We start from the raw sequence: 18,094 nt of genomic DNA, 5'->3' as shown, positions 1-18,094 counted from the left end.
ATATATTCGTTCCATAAATTCTGTGACCCCGACTAATTCACCGTATGATGGAGATAATCTGCTTTTTCTTTTAAAAACGGGCTTACAGAGCATGACTAAATGCTATTATAGGAAGTTAGCCTTGGGTTATGACTTTCTTTGTTCTGTAACCAGTGAAATTTTCCCTTCTTTGTGGAACATGCAACCTGGATCTGTGTTCCAAGGCCCTCACCACTCCTATTCGGCTCAAGAACAAACTGTCTCTTGTGCTTTATAAAACAGTTAACAGATGAACTTGGCTTTTCTTCACTTCAGGCGTAAAGGCTTGCCACAGCTGTCCCTCCTTTAACTGGAAGCCTATCTTAGCTACTCCGTATCAATTGTCTGACACTTAGATTCTTGGGATTTGGAGTGCAATTCTAGAATCAAAAAAAGAAAAAAAATAAAGAAAGAAAGATGACTGCACTTACAGACTGGCTGCAATTTCTGTAATTTGGCCAGGGAACAACTAACTTTGTGTCTGGCTATTTTTTATTCAGGAGTGTGGATCACGTTGTGCTAGCAAGTCCTTTCTTGGCATCTAAACAGAAAGTAAATATGCAGGACGAGGCCTTGGTTAGCGCCAGTGCTAAAGCCGGAGCCGGGTCCTGCACTCTGGGAAGGACATTTATGGATGGGAGGGGCCATGTAAAGGAAAGAAAGCTGGCAATTTTCAAGTTTTACTTCAGCCCAAAGTTATTGATAATTTAATAGGTTCTAGGGGAGATGAACAAAGCAGCAGAGCTTAGCACATCATTCCCTAGTACACAGATGGGATGACTCCAGGCATTCGCTGCTGGCTCAAACATCCGAAGTCACACGATTTCGGAAATCAAATTGATGGTCAATTGAAAGAAAAGCTCTAGACTGGGTGGGGGTTCAAATCCATTTAAGGGGTGCTAGTTATGAAGTGGAATGTTATCTTCATCAGCCTTTCAGGTCATTGTAACTAGGCACCCATGCCCTACAATTTCTAAAAATTTTATTATCCTAATATCTAAGGCAAATTAATTACAGTTATTGCTGTGCTGTATTGAGTTTAATGGCATTACAAATTAATGACAATTTGGCTGGTGTACCACCATCCTGTGGCCATCCTCTCTCCTTCGGGCCCCACGTCTGGTTTGGCAAAGCTACTGCATCTACCTAGAAAGTCTCTCAAAATCTCTTTTCTTTCTGGCTTGTTCAGCTCTGCCCAGTGATTTTCACATTATTTGTGTGCAAAACAACTTGAGTATGTCTAATCATATTAGACTTATTAAATCACAATGTTCTTTAATATATCTAATGAGGGCAAGATTCCCATATACCCATCCTTAGAACCGATGCTTGCACTGACTTTGCTTGAGCTGTAGTTTGATGGAGCAGGAAGTAGAAGGCCTTTGTCATGCCCCTAAGCCAAAGGACTAATTAAATCCATTAGCAGGCAAGACCCCTGCCATCACAGATCTGTCTGCTGCAGAGCTGGCCTGTTTGTCCTCTGGTTGAAGCAGAGGCAGGTGTCTTTGGCCTTCCATAGAGGCTCTGTTAGCAGAGGAACCACAGCTCCAAGCTCAAAGACATGGGTGGGCACAGCTCTGCAGCTCCAAGCTCAAAGACAAGGGTGGGCGTGATGCCAGTTCTCCCTCTAAGAGAAAGCTGTGTTTTCAGCGTCTTGGGACAACTTTTTCAAGCAGAGTCCAATGTCTCTGACTCATTCCCAAATGCATACAACAGAGACAGCGCTTCGACTAGAGATGCCCTTTAAATACAGTGGGAGAGGCTTAGGAATCCCCATCAGGTGGGGAAATTAAGGAGGTGCAAAGTGGGATGGAGACAGAGCTAGAATCAAGTCATGACATTGTTGTGCAGGGCAAGGCATCAGACCATGAGACAAATGTGGTTCAAAAAGTAACTGTCCTTTCTTCTACATTATGTTTACTGGGTACTATGCAAGATAGTATTGTTGCTACTCTATCCTGAATTCTACCCATCTAATCCCACTCAACATAATGCTCAGAAGTTTTTTAAATGATTTAAGAAGATTAACCCAACAATGAGTTACAGCTCATTGATCAAAAGCCTGGAATAGGATACAACAGAGTAAAAGCAGCTTTTGGGGTGGCAATACTGACTGACGAACTATTCCGTTATTTCCCTGAAATGACCGAAATATCTGTTGTCACCCATCTCTCCATCCAGAAGTGGATGTTCCATTTGGCAGGTCACTGTATTAAATACGACACACACACACACACACACACACACGAAATAACGTACACACAATTAGCGCTTTTAGCGCCTTGCCTACATGGGTGCCCTTGAGTTTCATTGACTTAATAGATCTGAGGCCATTTGCAATTGCCCTGAGTTTCAGGTCAGCCTGCACTACCTATTGAGTTCCAGGCTAACCCAGACTACACCGCAGAGTTCTGTTTCAAAACAAACAAGCAAGCAAACAAACAGACAACAAGTACAAAAAGAGCCTGGCTCAGCATGGTGGCACACACCTGGGACACATGGTAAAATCCTGGCTTACAACAACAACAAAAAAATCTCCTGACAATTCAATGACAGGAATCCCACTTTCAGAAATACTGGGCGGATAAACTCTCCTCGGTCACGGACCCAAGAGGCCATCCACTGGTGGCAGCCAGGTCAAGGAGGGCCAGTTCCGCCTTGCACTTTGCCTCCTGTGTGGAGCAAGAAGTACACATGGTAAGTCAGGTTTCCCTCACAGGATGACATTCTGTCTGCTCGGGCTCCTCAGGTGACAATACAGGAATATCTGACTCAGCCTCTAAAGGTTCAGCCAGTGGCGGAAGCTGGCGTAGGCGTGAATTCCACTGTCCCTTTGGACATCTCTCCTCTAACACAGGACACCAAGCCCGAGAACCAGGAACACACCCAAGAAAATGACAGCAAGCTGAAGGGCAGGGATAAATATACAAAACCCAAGGGGCTAGCCTTGTGGCCAGTGCATCTTAAATCAGGGTTTCTACTCAACAGTCACTCTGCAGCCCAGTGCTCACCTGTGTTTATGCCATGTGAGGCAGTAACTGAAACCTCCAGGGTAGCCTCACCAGGCTCCACCAGTCTCAGGAAAAGACCTGGGGACTTTGGTTAAGGTTCCAGGGCTTTAAGAAAAGTAAATGAGGGGGCTGGAGAGATGGCTCAGAGGTTAAGAGCATTGCCTGCTCTTCCAAAAGTCCTGAGTTCAATTCTCAGCAACCACATGATGGCTCACAACCATCCGTAATGAGGTCTGGTGCCCTCTTCTGGCCTGCAGGCATACACGCAGACAGAATATTGTATACATAATAAATAAATAAATATTTTAAAAAAAGAAAAGTAAATGAGCTGGTGGTGGTGGTGCACGCCTTTAATCCCAGCACTCGGGAGACAGAGGCAGAGGCAGGTGGATCTCTGTGAGTTTGAGATCAGCTTGATCTACAGAGGGCCAGAACTGCTACACAGAAAAACTTATCACGAAACTCACTCCCACCCCAGCCTCCGCTGCTGCCAAAAAGAAAAACGAAAGTAAAAGCGACCCCTTTCTTTAAAGTTATCATGTTTAAACCATTCTTACTAACTTGCAAAGGAAGACATTTGCTTCAGTGGAAGAGAGAGAAATACAATATAGAGACATGAAGTTCAGTTGTAACTTGTCTCTGAAGATCATTAATGTGGGACAAAACTTACGGTAATTGTTACTGACCCTTGAGCGGGACCATTATATACTTGCTTAGGTTATGTTCCCTCTGCTCAGCACAGTGCCTGGTACTCGGTACGCGCTCAACTCTGCTTTATTTTTACCTAAAAGAAGATTTATCTATGTATTTGTTTATCTATCTATTTATCTATTCATATAAATTCTTGCTTGTATGTATGTCTGGTGCCCACGGACACCAGAAGAGAATGCTGGATTCTCTAGGGAGATCTAGTGTTACTGATAGTTGTGAGCCGCCATGTGGTGTCGAGACTCAAACTTGGGTCCTCCAAAAGAACAGCAAGTGCTCTTCTTAACCACCAAGCCATCTTTCCATTCTCTTATTTTCTTAATTAATTAACTAGTTAATTAATTAACCTTCAGACAGGCCTCAAACTCACGATGTAGCAGAAGAAAACCTGGAACCCCTGGTTTGCCTCTACTTGCCCAGTGCTGGGATTACAGGCACAAGCCTCCGTGTCTGACTTCTTCAGTGCTGGGGATGAGACCCAGAGCTTTGCCCAGGCAGGGCAGGCTCTCTATCAACCAGCTGCATTCCCCGCCCCAGGAAACTTCACAGAACGGACAAATGCCCGATAGTCATTGGCAGGCTCTGTCACTGGTTCTCTCAGAGTATGGCTGTAATTTTCTATTTCCGTCTTTGCGCTTCTGATGGGCAGCGTTGACGAGAACTATTTTCTTCTCTGACACTTGTGAAGTGTTAGGTGAAAGATTTGGATTCAGCTTGGTTCTAAAATATAAACAATCAGCAAAGGTCATGGCCCACGTTAGCGAAGATCCAGGATTATGCACTTGACTTGGAGTGAGTGACATTTTCCAGGGCAGGTGATTTGAATGACTAGAATTTTTCCAGAAAAAGTTTAGAGTCAACAAGCAAAATTGCAGAGCCTCCCTCTCTTGCGATCTCTCTGATAAACACCGGACAGTCCACACTTCAGGGGCTCTTCAGCGTAACTGACTTATTTTGAGTTCAATTTTAGTATAAGCAGAAGTAGAAAGCTTTTTATTTTTAATTTGAGAATTTAACCTGAGATGACAACAAATTAGATATATTTTTCTCAAAGCATGCAGCGTGGCTCTCCTATGCCTTAGAATGATAAAATGCAACTGTTTAACTTAAAAACAAAGGCGGTTCAGAGACCGGTAGGGAAGGGCCTGGCGTGGCTGACTCCAGCCTAAGCTCTGCTGAACATGCAGAGCAAGCTGCTCCGTGCTCCCACCCTCTCACCTGCCTCCTCCTGCCCCGCATGGAGGCTATGCAGGCAACGACCCTTGCGAAGCTTTGGGGTAGGAGCTTTAGAGGACACGGACTTAAATCTCAGTGTCTCGCAGCCTGTGATTCGGGGCCCCTTACCACCGTCTAGAGGAGCTTGTTAGATACATTAACATCTTCAGCATTGGTTTTAAGAGTGGCTGATGTATACTCAACTTGTAAAGACATAACTTTTTCTTATAGGTGATTTTAAGTAGGGTAGTCAGTAGATGAGGTGTGTATGTGTGTGTGTTTATTTGTGTTTGTGTGTATGTTTGTATGTATGTGTGTTTGTGTGTATGTTTGTATGTATGTGTGTTTATATGTGTATTTGTGTGTGTGTTTGTATGTATGTTTGTGTATATTTGTATGTATGTGTGTTTATATATGTGTTTGCATGCATGTTTGTATGTGTGTTTATATGTGTGTATTTGTGTGTTTGTGTATATTTGTATGTATGTGTGCATATATGTGTGTTTGCATGTTTATATGTGCTTATGTGTATGTTTGTATGTATGTGTGTTATATGTGTATCTTTGTATGTATGTGTGTATATGTGTGCTTGTATGTTTATATGTGTTTATGTGTATGTTTGTATGTATGTGTGTTTATATGTGTGTATTTGTGTGTTTGCATGTATGTGTATTTTTGTATGTATGTGTGCTTATATTTGTGTTTGTGTGTATGTTTGTATGTTTTATATGTGTGTTTATGTGTGTACATGTGTGTGCATGTGTATGTGTGTGTATGTGGGGGGAATGTGTGTGTCCTCAGCATCACCCCACTTATTTTGCCCCTACCATGCAGGGTAGTGGCATAGTTGTGAGTCCTGTATCCCCTTAGGCAGGAGTAGGTGCCCTGGCTCTAGATTCAGGACATCTGCCAAACGTTTTCCACCGTCTCCAACTTCCTATTCTTCCCAGAGCCCTTGGCACAGGCGGAAAGCAGTCAGGGAGCAGCGGAGGCGAGTGTCCAGCAGCACACCCTGGAACCAGAGCCGGGACGAGACTGAGTCAGCCCTCTGGATGGGGAAGGAGCGAGACACTGCATGAGTCAGCGCTGCTGCGGACAGAGCGTGCTGGCTGGGGCAGCAGGAAATGCTGGGCTCTGGGGCTGTTCCTGCAGCTCCGTGGCCACCTGACACATGGGCCTGAGATCCTATATGTGCTGTGCACATGTTTACATTCCTCTGAGCATAACCCGTGTCCTCTGCCCTTCTTACAAAAAGCACATGGAAACTAAAGGACAATCCTTGCCCCTTTTACTTTTGTTTTGTCTTTGAGGTGTGCTCTTGCTATGTGGTCCTGTCTGGTCAGGAACTCACTCAGGTTGGCCTTGAACTTGAGACAATCCGTTTGCCACAGCCTCCGGGATAGACCCCTGCCTCAGGATAAACAAGGCCTTTTAATGAAGGTTATGAGTCATGGGCTTAAGGGCTCTGAGAAAGATTTTGAGCTCCATCCAATCCTTCTTAGTGTCTGACTCTTTCAGCCAATGCAAAGAAACTAAAAATTTTAAGCCAGAACTATGCTTGCTATGCACAAACAAGTGACTCAAACTCACTGCCCGAGGGCACACCTTTGAACTCTGCAATCACTGGTTAAACCCATAGTCTACTCCATCTTCATTGTTGGTACTTTGTTAGTAGCAACGACTCTCTCTCCTCAGGAGATTCCCCCTCACTCCCCAGGAATCAGAAAAAGAGGTGTTGTTGCTGCTTGTTTGGTTTTGTTTTTAAAGCATCCCTTAAAAGAGTCAGTACTTTTCAACGTCGGTGTGTGGACAATGACTTGGAGCCAAGAGTAGAGAGACACACTTTTTATCCCTGCCCCAAGGAGGCTGAGGCAGAAGGATTGCCACATCAGGCAAGTCTGGGACACATGACGACCAGACTGTCTTATACAAAGAGGAAGGAGAGACACGGAAGCGTGTTTAACTGAAGGGGTCTAAGCAGCACTTCTAAAGGCTCAGGTTTTTTGATCCAGGAGATTCAAAGTGGGGTCCAGGACAACGCACTTTAAATGAACACTCAAGATGCAGAGTGCAGCGGGAAGGTTTACAGCTAGTAATTACCCGCCTACTGGGGCGTGGCCTTTTACACTATGTACCTGGACGACGCTGCGGAGTCGGCCCCTTCTCTCCTCCCCCCCCCGCCCCCTCCCCCCCCCCCCCCCCCCCGTTCCCGTTTGCTCGTTCGGTTTGTTTTGAATCCCATCTCCACCCACCGTTCAAGCAGAGAATCATGATTTGTAAGTTTTCCCCCTAAATAAATAACTATCTCTCAGTTCTGAGCTAGCGTGGGGTTTCTCTTAAGCGTCCGATCTCTCCGCCATCAGCCGAGGTCTGTGGCTCTGTGAACTGGGGTTCCAGACACACGACTCTGAGTGCATGCCAGCGAGGGAAGGAAGGACTCTCATTTTTCAGATTCCCTTGGAGTGGTAGGGGTGTGGGGAGTGGGGAGAGAAGTAAAATCCAACACCCCAGGTTGCAAGCTTGGTTGCAAGTCAGCCATTTGCACAAGTGTATTTATACACGCAAAGAAAACCAAGTCACACCAGCCTCCTGCTACGCTGTTTGCTCACTTGCCCGCGGACCCAGGTCCAGTTCAGTCCTGGCAGCTCAGGTCTGACGGGAGGCCCCAAAGTCTTCTTTATTGCTGGCTGGCCGGGCTCCTCTGGACACTCTTTTAATACAGAGCTCACACTAAGAGGGTGTGATTCGTTTTAAGAAAGAGGCCGAGCAGAGCCCTTCCGTGCCGGGATGCGTTAGAGCTGGAGAAGCGGCACTTTCGTTCCTCCTAACTTTCCTTGCTTGTTTTTCCACTTTTCTTCAGAGAAAGTCATTCTTAATCTCTTTATTCCTTGAGTATTAGGGTAAGAAACTGAAGTTTCCCAGGAGTGTTTCAGGTTAGTTATTCTGAAGCAGTAACCTTTACCTTTGGAGGACAGCGGGCAGCTAATTTGCCTTTGGTCCCTGGTGTTACATACAATACACACCTGTGTATTTGCCAGGCTACTCAAACTTCTGCCTGGATCCTCCACTGATTTCTTGCATCCCACAACTTTCTCACATAGCACCCTTGCTTTCTTTCTCCATCCCAACTTTCTCAATCTCATGGTGAGAATAGATCAAAAATACCCGGGATGTTCTGGATTCAAGGAGACTGCCGACGTGACCAAAATGCTGTGCTATGCTGTTCTAGACGGTTCCTTTATGAGAAATGGCATACTATTTGATGGATGCTAGGAACTGCTCTGAGCACTTTGTGACCATTAACTTACTTAGTTCTCATAGTGAACCTACAAGGTATGAAACATAGGTGTTAGCATAAGCCCATTTTATAGATGAGGAAGCTGAGGCACAGAAAGGCTAAGTACCTAAACTATGTCATGTTACTAGTGAATAGTGGAGTCAGAATTCCAACTCTTAGTGGTTATCTGTGTCTCCCATAAAAACCCCCACATAACATGCACACGCGTGCATGCACGCGCGTGCGCGCGCGCGCACACACACACACACACACACACACACACAATAACAAGGCCAACAAATCAAAAAACAAACAATAGCTGGGTGGTGGTAGCGCACGCCTTTAAGCCCAGCACTCAGAAGACAAAGGCAGGTGAATCTGTGAGTTCGAGGCCAGCCTGGTCTACAGAGCAAGTTCCAGGACAGGCTCCAAAGCTACAGAGAAACCCCGTCTCAAAAAAAAAAAAAAAAAAAAACTCCCCCAAAACCCCAAAACAATAATAACACCAAAACAACAATATTCTTAGAAAACTTAGAAATTGGAGATTACAATTTGATTTGAGATTGTAGCCTAAATGAAGGCAGAGCTCTCTGAGTGCTCAGATCATCGACACCGGCCAAGAGTGACCTCACTTAATTCTCACGCCACTGAAGGCTGGTTTTACAGCTTTTTTGTTAAATATTTACATAACCCAGAGCTCCATCCTGCACACGTGACTCCTTTTCAGCACGCTAGATCCAAGAAACCATATAAAGCCCTGAAGAGACAGATCCATACCGAGAGAGTCTTTGACGACCACATCTGGGGAGGGTTTACCTGGATAAAAACTGACATGCAAATTCCTTCCAGAATTGATTGCTTCAAAACTCATCCATCATCATGATGCTCCTGAACCTGGATTTTAATTCTGTTCCTTTCACTGACCAGCTATGTGATTCAGGACAGCTTGAAATCTCTTTAAATTCTTTACTGCTTTCATGACGTCTTGAGACAATTGAAACAGCTATAAAGTAGGCTCGTGGGTCACATCTGTAATCCCCGCTCCCCCCCCCCAACCACGACCAGGGAGGCTGAGGCTGGAGGATTACAGTGAGTTCAAGGTCAGCCTGGGCTACACAATGGTAACTTGTCTCAAAAACAAAAGTCACAACAGAAATCAAGGCAAAGAAAAAAAAACTCAGAATAAAATGAAAACAATCACCTGGAAAAGTGTAAGGTAAAACAAAACATAGGAAAGGTTGTTTTAATGACTGTGACTACCATAGTTGCTCTTATCTCAAGACGTCTTGAATTGCGGCTGCTTCTCTCCTCTGCCTCCCAAGTACACTTCTTGAAGGCAGGAATCATACCTTCCTCATCTTTGCCCTTTAAGAAATCTTCTGGCACACAGGAGACAACCCACAAACATTTCTTGAAGGAATACACTTCGGTACTTTCTAGAGTATTCTGGTGGTTCCCACGTCTGATAGATACCCTATCTTGAGCCCACGAGAAGAAAGCGTGCACCGTACCTGCCTCGACCACGTGGTCCATGGTCGGAAACCTTTTGTATACCGCAGTGCTCACCGAGCGGAAGATGAGCAGGGAGGTCAGATTGACGTAGCGCATCAGCGTCCTTCTGAGCAGGCGCCCATGCTGGTCGCTCCCGTGGACACTGCTGGAGATGAGGAACATGAGCCTGTCCGGCCAAGGCAGATTCACAAACTGGTTCCACCATCGGTTCACTACCAGAGTAACATAGAACCCTGCGGGATAACCAGAAGCCATCATGCAGTTTCTCACAGGAGACATCTCAACGAACACGCTTTCAGCAGAATTTTTAGCCTTTTTAGGGGTTCGAGATCTGGAAGGATGGTATCATCCAAACCTTACGGTCTTGCCCTCCAAGAGGGGAGGAAATGTCGTAGGTGCCTGGCAAGGTCAGGGCACCCGGTAAGCGGGATTAGAACTGTAATATTGACTGCAAAAATGGAGGGTTAGTGGAGAGAAAGCTTTGTCCGATAGCAGATTATGACCTCAAACTGTTGGATGTTAATGTAGCAGAAGCAGCCCTGAAGGCAAACCTTAGGGACCGGCCCTGTGCCATCGCAAGCGGCGGCTCTCCCCCGCATGCCTCTCAGCCCGGAAGCGCTCGCATGCAGTCCTGTGTCATCTAATGGAGACAGCTGTGTGGCTGCATTCTGCGTGGGACCTATACTTACCAAGCACAAAGGTTACTGGAATTTGTTCAGCATATCTGTCACAGTAAATTGATAATTTTTCAAAGTAACGTTTTTGGGCTCCTGTAAGTAACAATCTGGAGCAAAAATAAAACGCACAGCCCTTTACGATATGGCACGTCTGCACCTGCGCTGCAGGCGACATCAAGTGCAAACAGTTAAGCACAAATAATCTCAGGTTGGTTGGTTTTTGCTCAAAGGAACTCTATAATTTTGTTCCTTTGTCCTTAAACGGATGTGTCTCCAATGTTTTTTTAAAATTGCTTTGTGCTTCAAGTATTCAAGTTTGTAAGCACATAAGTCTGTCGGCCGTTAAATAATTTATTAACCATTTTCTGTTTCTTAAAACTTTATAATTTTAAAGTTTTATATAATTGATTCATTAGATTTTGGAGAAAGATATCTTACAAAGGAGTCTTTTTTTTTTTTTTTTTTTTTGTACTGAGATTTAAAGCTAGGGCAGCACAGGTGCCAGGCAGACATTATCACTGAATTCCAGCCCAATTTTTTCCTTTTTATTTTCAAGACAGGGTCTCACTTAAGTGGCCCAAGCTGGCTTGAGCTCACTCTGTAGACCAAATAGGTCTCGAACTTGTAATCCTCCTGCCTCAGCCACCCAAGAAGCTGGGGTTACTGGCTGCCCCACCAGACCCGGTTTCTGCTTTTCAATTATTCATCAGAATACGTAAAAGAGAGGGAGTATTGATTTGGTGGCTCAGAGTTATTAAGTCATTATTGATTAACAGCATTAGACATCTTGATCTTAATCCAGAAGGTGTTAATTAATTTAATTAAGTAAATTAGCACATTCTGGATTGTGCAAACCCCATGTCAAGTAATATTATAATTCTTTACTTAAACACCCATAATTATTTGGAATATAAATAAAGCTGATTTAAAGGTGGAAACGTGGCTATATTTGGCCACTGCTTCAAAACTCTTCTTGTAGATCTGACTTAATCTCCCCAAACTCATTTTCTGAGATTGCTAAACACACCTGCCCATAACGAGACCGTTATGTCTTAGGGAGGGAATTCAGAGCCCAAAGAAATCTCTAAGGACAGGCTAATAATGATTACCAAAATGTGGGGAGAGAAACCACATACGAATTTGCATAGATCAAAAGTGCAGTCATCTAAAGGATGAAGAAATCTAAGAGAAGATCCATCAGAATAAGTACTGAAAGTTCCCTTGGGCATGATGTCAATAGAGAAGCAGAGGAGCAGTGTCCAACCAAGGGGCTGCAGGTGGAACACAGTCTGGAATTGCCACTGGTGGAGAAAGAGTTTGGGGTCCCAGGGTGTGTATAGGTCCTGTCTCGGCTTTGGATGAGGTGACAGAGTTCGTGGAATCAGGGAAAATGGCGAGAGAGACACTGGCTGGACTCACAGGCCTGTGAGGGTCAAGCTGGTGACAATTCACAGACAGAGTGGCTTTCTGATTCTGGATTTTCTATTCTAAAACTTAGAAATGGTCAAAAGAATATTTAGAGTAGAAAGTGTAGCTCTTAGGATCAGTTAGGCCCAGACTGGGCACAGCACAGGTCTGCCGTAGATGTAGGCCGGGTGCATTGCCAAGGCTCTAGGAGTTGCCGTTTTTTCAGTTTATGGTGTTGTAGAGATAAAAAAAATGATATAAATAATTTTTAAAGCATATGTCTTCAAACATAGCACCAAAACAGGTGGTATTAATACTAATTGGCCAAAGAAATATGAATAGTAGACACAGGAATTTTCTTAGCTAGAAAAATACCACAGAGATTATTTTCTCAAATTCCTCCAAACTGGAAGAGGCGGAATCAAAGTCTATCGTAGGCACATGAACGAACTCTGCTGATGTTTCCACAGGTCTGCTCGACTTTCTTGACTTACTAATCTAACAGTTCTTGGTAAATCCTTATGATAGAAAGGATCTACTTGGGCTGGAGAGATGGCTCAGTGGTTAAGAACACAGGTTGCTCTTCCAGAGGGCCCGGGTTCAATTCCCAGCACCCATATGGTGGCTCACAACTGTCTGTAGCTCCAGTTCCAGTGGACCTGACACCCTCACACAGACATACATGCAGGCAAAACCACCAATACACATGAAATAAATATTTTTTAAAAAATCTACTGTTTCAAGAATTTACAATGAGACTTCTAAAAAAGAAGGGGAAGCCAAGTTAGAGTGAGTGTTACAAATGTATACACTCTGATTTTTCGGAAGACAAAAATCTGTGTAGACTTTCGGGGTGGAGGGTATGAGTTTGATATTGGCGCAAACGTTGAGACCCCCGGGGAGCATTTCTGGCAACACAGCACCTGTTCTCAGGGCTTTGTCTATTCTAAGCGGCAGTAGCAACAGTCAACTCACATTAGTAAAGAATAAACTAACGAGACAGCTGTCCTGGAACGCTGCTTGCTAATCTGTCATATTCTGAAGGTTTGTGGGTCACGTGACTAAACTGTTGGGATAGTATATAAGAGATCTGAAAAATATTAGGAGTCTCTAGGGACATTTGGCGAAATGTTGTCTTGTGACTTTAGTCTTGGCGTTTTTTGTTTTGGTTATTTTGACCTGGGGGCTGAACCTAAAGCCTAACACTTGCTCATCTATCATTCTACCACTGAGCTAAATCCCCAGCCCCACAAAATCTATCCTAATAGGTACACTCGTTTGGAATAATAGTGTTTTATTTTGGGGACAGGGTCTGTTGTAATGCTAGTAGCCAAGGATTATCTTGAACTTTGGATCCTCCTGTCTCTACCTCCTCCATTCTGGGATTACAGGGTTGTGCCAGCATGCCTGGCTTTACGTGATGCTAAAGAATGAACCAAGGACTTCGTGCAGGCTAGGCAAGCACTCCGCCACCTGAGCTAGCTACATCCTCAGCCCTAGGATGGAGGTTTTGTCAGGTAACAAAGTAGTTGCTCACGTTTTGCTTGGGCAATGCTCAGCCGGCAAAGCGAGCATCCCTTTCCTGGGTAGAGTTTAGTGGCTGCAAGGAAGAATGTAGGTAAGATGATGACTCTGTTCATTTGTGGTAGAAGAAAAAAAATCCATTTCTAGCTAAGGTGGAAATGCAGCCTCAAAACCTCACATTTTCTTATTTTCGCTTCCTCCAATGATTCAACTTTAGTTTAATGACCCATAAAGCTTCTGCTTTAGCATACTGATGAAATTTTATTAAGACTGAAATTTTATAAGAGGCAGATATGCTAGACCTCAAAGTGTCTCTCAACCTGACATGAGCACATTTTGATGTTATAAAGAACAAATACCTCCTTTTGCGACAGTGACATCCTGAAATCAGAAGACGTAAGAGAATAGATTATTCTTCGGACCTTAGTTCCTTTGTTGAGGCACTGGTAAGGTTTGAGGCCACCGACCTGGGTCAGAGCTTACCATCCAGACTAAAGAAAGGAAAGCTGCCTTGTAAATTCGATTCCCCCATATGTTGTTAGCTCCATATGGAGCCACAACAAGCTGTCAGGCCACAAGTCCAGACTCGGAATGACATCGTTGAGAGAAGCACGAAAATATTTGTCTGTGGGCTTTGCCATTAATCATCACACGATGAGGGTGTAAATAAAAATCTTTCCATTTACGCCCAAAACAGAATGGCTGACACCTGATCAGGATCAGTTCCTGTGGGGCTGGAATGCGAGCCCCTTGTCTCTTCAGTTGTGGCTGCTTACTTCTAATACATGGTTAGCTGTGGATTAAAATACCGTGTCCCGAAGAGACAATGACAGAGAAGTTCATGCAGAGGAAGAGGTTACATAATGCGAAGGCCAGCGGCAACCAAGGGGATCCGACTTTTGAGACTGTTCTTACATAACATCTGAGGGCCGGTTAGGGAGACATGCAAAGCAAAAGTACCTGTACACCAAACTGATTGCCGTGTAAAGAAGAGCAAAAACAACAAATTCCCTGTATAGGAGCTTGTAGATACTGCCTCTCCACTTGAGGAGCAACCTATGAAATCCAAAAAAGGTGGCATTTGCTACTTTACTGGAGTAAGTGACAGTCATCTCGGATAGTTTTGTTCTAGAAGAGCAAGAAGACAAAAACACGGGTGAAAAATACGGTTGATGTCAGCACTGGCACGCACGCACTTTTTCTAATCAAAGGAGACTAAAGCCGGCAACTGATTAGCCAGTCCACCCTCCCTGCTTTCTCCCACTCCCTTTCACAATTTAGAACTCATAGATACCACCACCTCCCCGTCTAGAATCTCAGTACTAAACCTTGACGCGCAGAAGGGGAGAAAAGTGGTTTCTGGAAAGAGTGTTCTTAAAAGCCCCGAGATTTCTGTAATTGTTAAATCTTATTTTAGAATCTACAGCTATCGCTCAATAAATACCAAATTAACACATACGGTATATGAGACACATCACACATCGTAATGCAGCTTCTTCTTCTTTTTTTTTTTTTTTTTTTTTTTTTTTGGCTTTTCGAGACAGGGTTTCTCTGCAGCTTTTTTAGAGCCTGTCCTGGAACTAGCTCTTGTAGACCAGGCTGGCCTCGAACTCACAGAGATCCGCCTGCCTCTGCCTCCCGAGTGCTGGGATTAAAGGCGTGCGCCACCACCGCCCGGCCGTAATGCAGCTTCTTAACAGTAGGAGGATTTAGGAAACTTGTTTGCAAAACTGATGCTTTTTATCTTTTTTTTTTTCTCATGGTTTATTTTTTTTATATTTAAAAATTTCCATCTCCTTCCCTCCTCCTCCCCCCTCCCTCCCCTCCTCCTCCCCCTTCCCTCCCCTCCTTCTCCCCCTTCCCTCCCCTCCCCTCCACCCATACCTCCCCTCCCTCCCTCTCAAGGCCAAGGAGCCATCAGGGTTCCCCACTCTATGCTAAGACCAAGGTCCTCCCAACTCCCCCCAGGTCCAGGAAGGTGATCGACCAAGCTGAGAAGGCTCCCACAGAGCCAGTCCATGCAGAAGAATCAGAGCCCAGAGCCATTGTCCTTTGCTTCTCAGTCAGCCCCCGCTGTTGGCCACATTCAGAGAGACGGGTTTGGTCGCATGATCCAAACTGATGCTTTTTAAAAGCGGTGGTTATACTCATTTCTCGGGGCCATGTCCGCAAAATCTGTAAAGAGGTGTATTGTGTTCATTTTCAAACTTCCTAAGAGAAAAAAGCCACGGCCCACTTCTTTGAAAGCGGGAGCTATTGTGAGGAGGAAGCCTGGCCCTTGGAACACTTTCGCTGATGGGTGACCGTGGCTGGCTGGTCTCACTGGGTGGGATGTGAGTGTCTAACTCCGGATGCACAGTTGGAATTCTGTCCCTTTCAAAAGGAGACCATGTGCTGGGCAATACTGCAGTTAAAATGCTGCATTTTCCCTTCGGAAAGTCTCAGCGAGATCCTTAAAGGCGGCTAACTTGAACAGAATGAGTCTTCTTTTTTTTTTTTTTTTTTTTTTTTTTTAAAGACAGTGACCTTGAATGTAGTAGTTAGCCAAGGATGACCTTGAGCTTTGGGTCCACCTTTTGAGTGGGTGCTGAAATTGTAGGACTATGCTACTGGCCTGGTTTCCTAGGGCCTGAGTCTTGTGAGGGAGCGGGGGTGGGGGTGGGAGTTGCAGGGGCGGGGGGGGGGGGGGGCGGAGGGCCAGCACGCCACCAACTGAGCTCCATTCCCAGGGCGTCCATGATCTAGGACTCCTCGTACTGGATCTGGATCTGCGCCCTGGATGCAGTTAGGATGAGGATGGACCCCGAAGCCTGCTTTTCCCTGAGCTCTGCTTTGCCGTTGCTTCTCACTGAGATGTGTTGTTCAACTTTGAGCTATCTCAAAGCTGAATATATATATATCTTGCTCAGCTACTGGCTAGCATAGGTCACATGTGGATGAACTGAGATTCCCTTAAAATATGAACTTTTCTCCAATGAAACTATGAGGCGCTTCTCACAGAGCGACTTAGACTGAGGCCATGTAGGTTTTAAGTCAAATTATAACACACACACACACATACACAAGACCCATAGCATAGTTTTCCCATAGAGCAACCTGTACCAGACATTCTACCACAAGTAAGAAAATGTTTGGTTCCGAGAAGCACACACCCGACTGTAACTTCTCTATATTTCTCTAAGGAAATAAGAGCTGGCAGCTGTATACACAGCAGCAACCACAGCAAAATCACTGATTTACCCTTCAACGTTATTGATTTTAGTTAAAAACCAAGCCAAGGCCTTTTGCCTAAGTTAGTGGCCCTACCAAAGGATGGAATGCCTGCCACAAAACACGCTTTCCTCTTCCATCCCTCCCTCGTCTCTTTGCCTGAGGAGGGCACAGATGACACAGGGAGGGACACAGCAAATGAAACCAAATGTCATCAGTTGCTCACCGGGCAGGTTGGGTTGAATAACAGTCTTTAGCCGCCTTTCCTTTCTTCCGTTTGCTCCTTCACCCTTCTATTTAGGCTCTGACAAGACTCCGAAACCCACAGAGCACCAAGGTCACCAGTCAAGTGCGTAACCCGATTGCGCACTAACCTGCTTCTTCGGAGTCTCCCACGGGAAGGGAATCTTCAAATGTCAGGCTCTCCCTGAAGAGGCGCCTTCAGATCGCTGCTCTGCTTGCACCCTACACTCATGGACCGGCAGGTTTCCGCCTGTCCTCTGGCTGCCGTGAGGTTCCGGCGAGTAGCGAGTCCAGGGTTAAATGTTTTTCCACTTGCAGAGACCTGTTTATGCCAGTTTGCCCACTGGTGACAGTTATAGCTGGGAACAAACAGAAGTGACAGCTGCTGATGCTGCTTTTTTCTAATCTATAATTATAACTCCACCTGCCGCCCAAAGTACCCCTTTGAACGAGACTTCGGTGGTGACGTGAAGACGTTGGGTTGTTTAAGTCCTGTAAGATTCATTTCAGCTCTGGCTCGGGATCAAGGAAGAAAGGCCCTTTTCTACTGAAAAGTTCTGGACATACTCCAGTCGCTAAAGAGGGAGATTAGGGCAGCCTTTTGTGCATGAAATGAAGAATAAATTCTTATGAAACCATACTCTGGGGCAGACAGGAATGTAAACAAGAATCCTGTTTGTCTGAGAGTAATTGAGACTGTTCTCCCATTAAAAGCAACGTGTGTGTGTGTGTACCTAGGGTGTATGTATATTTGTATGCATGTGTGTTATGTATGTGATATGTATGTGATGTGCATGTGTGTGCATGCAGGTGGTGTATATATGTGTGTAAGCACATGCACGTATGTATATTTGTGGGCATGTGTATGGTATGTATGTGGTATGCATGTGTATCTAGGGGTGTGTGTGTTTGTGTGTAGTATATGTGTGTGGTGTGTTGTGGGGTGAATGTTTTAGAAGTTCACAGAGAATTATGATATGTGACAATGTGGCGTAGTGAAAAACCACAACACGTGGGTTTACCATGTTTTCGCCGTGGTTAACAGGGAAAACTTTAAATTATTTGAGTGGTTACTTTCGGATTGAGAACAATGCATGTTTTCTTCCTTAAAAGGGAATGTTCACCCGAGTTCCTTAGGTGGTAGAATAATTAGTCTGAGGGCCGTTTCCTGGAACCCTTTCAGCTCTCTGAAGTAACTCGTGTGCCTGTCATTGCGCCGTGAGCTTAAGGAGAATGATGGGGAAATGTGTTTGTTTTTATAGAGAAACACGGAGAAGAAAATATCTGAAAAA

At 44.8% G+C, this 18,094-nt stretch overlaps 1 protein-coding gene across 1 annotated transcript in view; it reads right to left on the bottom strand.

The window, feature by feature from the left end:
* Window positions 1-14,461, bottom strand: part of Best3 (bestrophin 3) — a 41,634-nt gene extending 27,173 nt beyond the window's left edge. The window contains exons 1-3 of the mRNA XM_038315003.1: window positions 14,310-14,461; window positions 10,431-10,525; window positions 9,741-9,974 (exon numbers count right to left, since the gene is read on the bottom strand). Coding sequence (XP_038170931.1) covers window positions 9,741-9,974; window positions 10,431-10,525; window positions 14,310-14,461 — 481 coding nt within the window. The remainder of the gene's footprint in view (window positions 1-9,740; window positions 9,975-10,430; window positions 10,526-14,309) is intronic.
* Between the last annotated feature and the right edge of the window lie 3,633 nt (window positions 14,462-18,094).

The sequence above is a fragment of the Arvicola amphibius genome, chromosome 17 (genome assembly GCF_903992535.2).
Source record: "Arvicola amphibius chromosome 17, mArvAmp1.2, whole genome shotgun sequence".
In the NCBI taxonomy this organism is placed as follows: domain Eukaryota; kingdom Metazoa; phylum Chordata; class Mammalia; order Rodentia; family Cricetidae; genus Arvicola; species Arvicola amphibius.
This window is presented reverse-complemented; position numbering and strand designations above follow the sequence as displayed.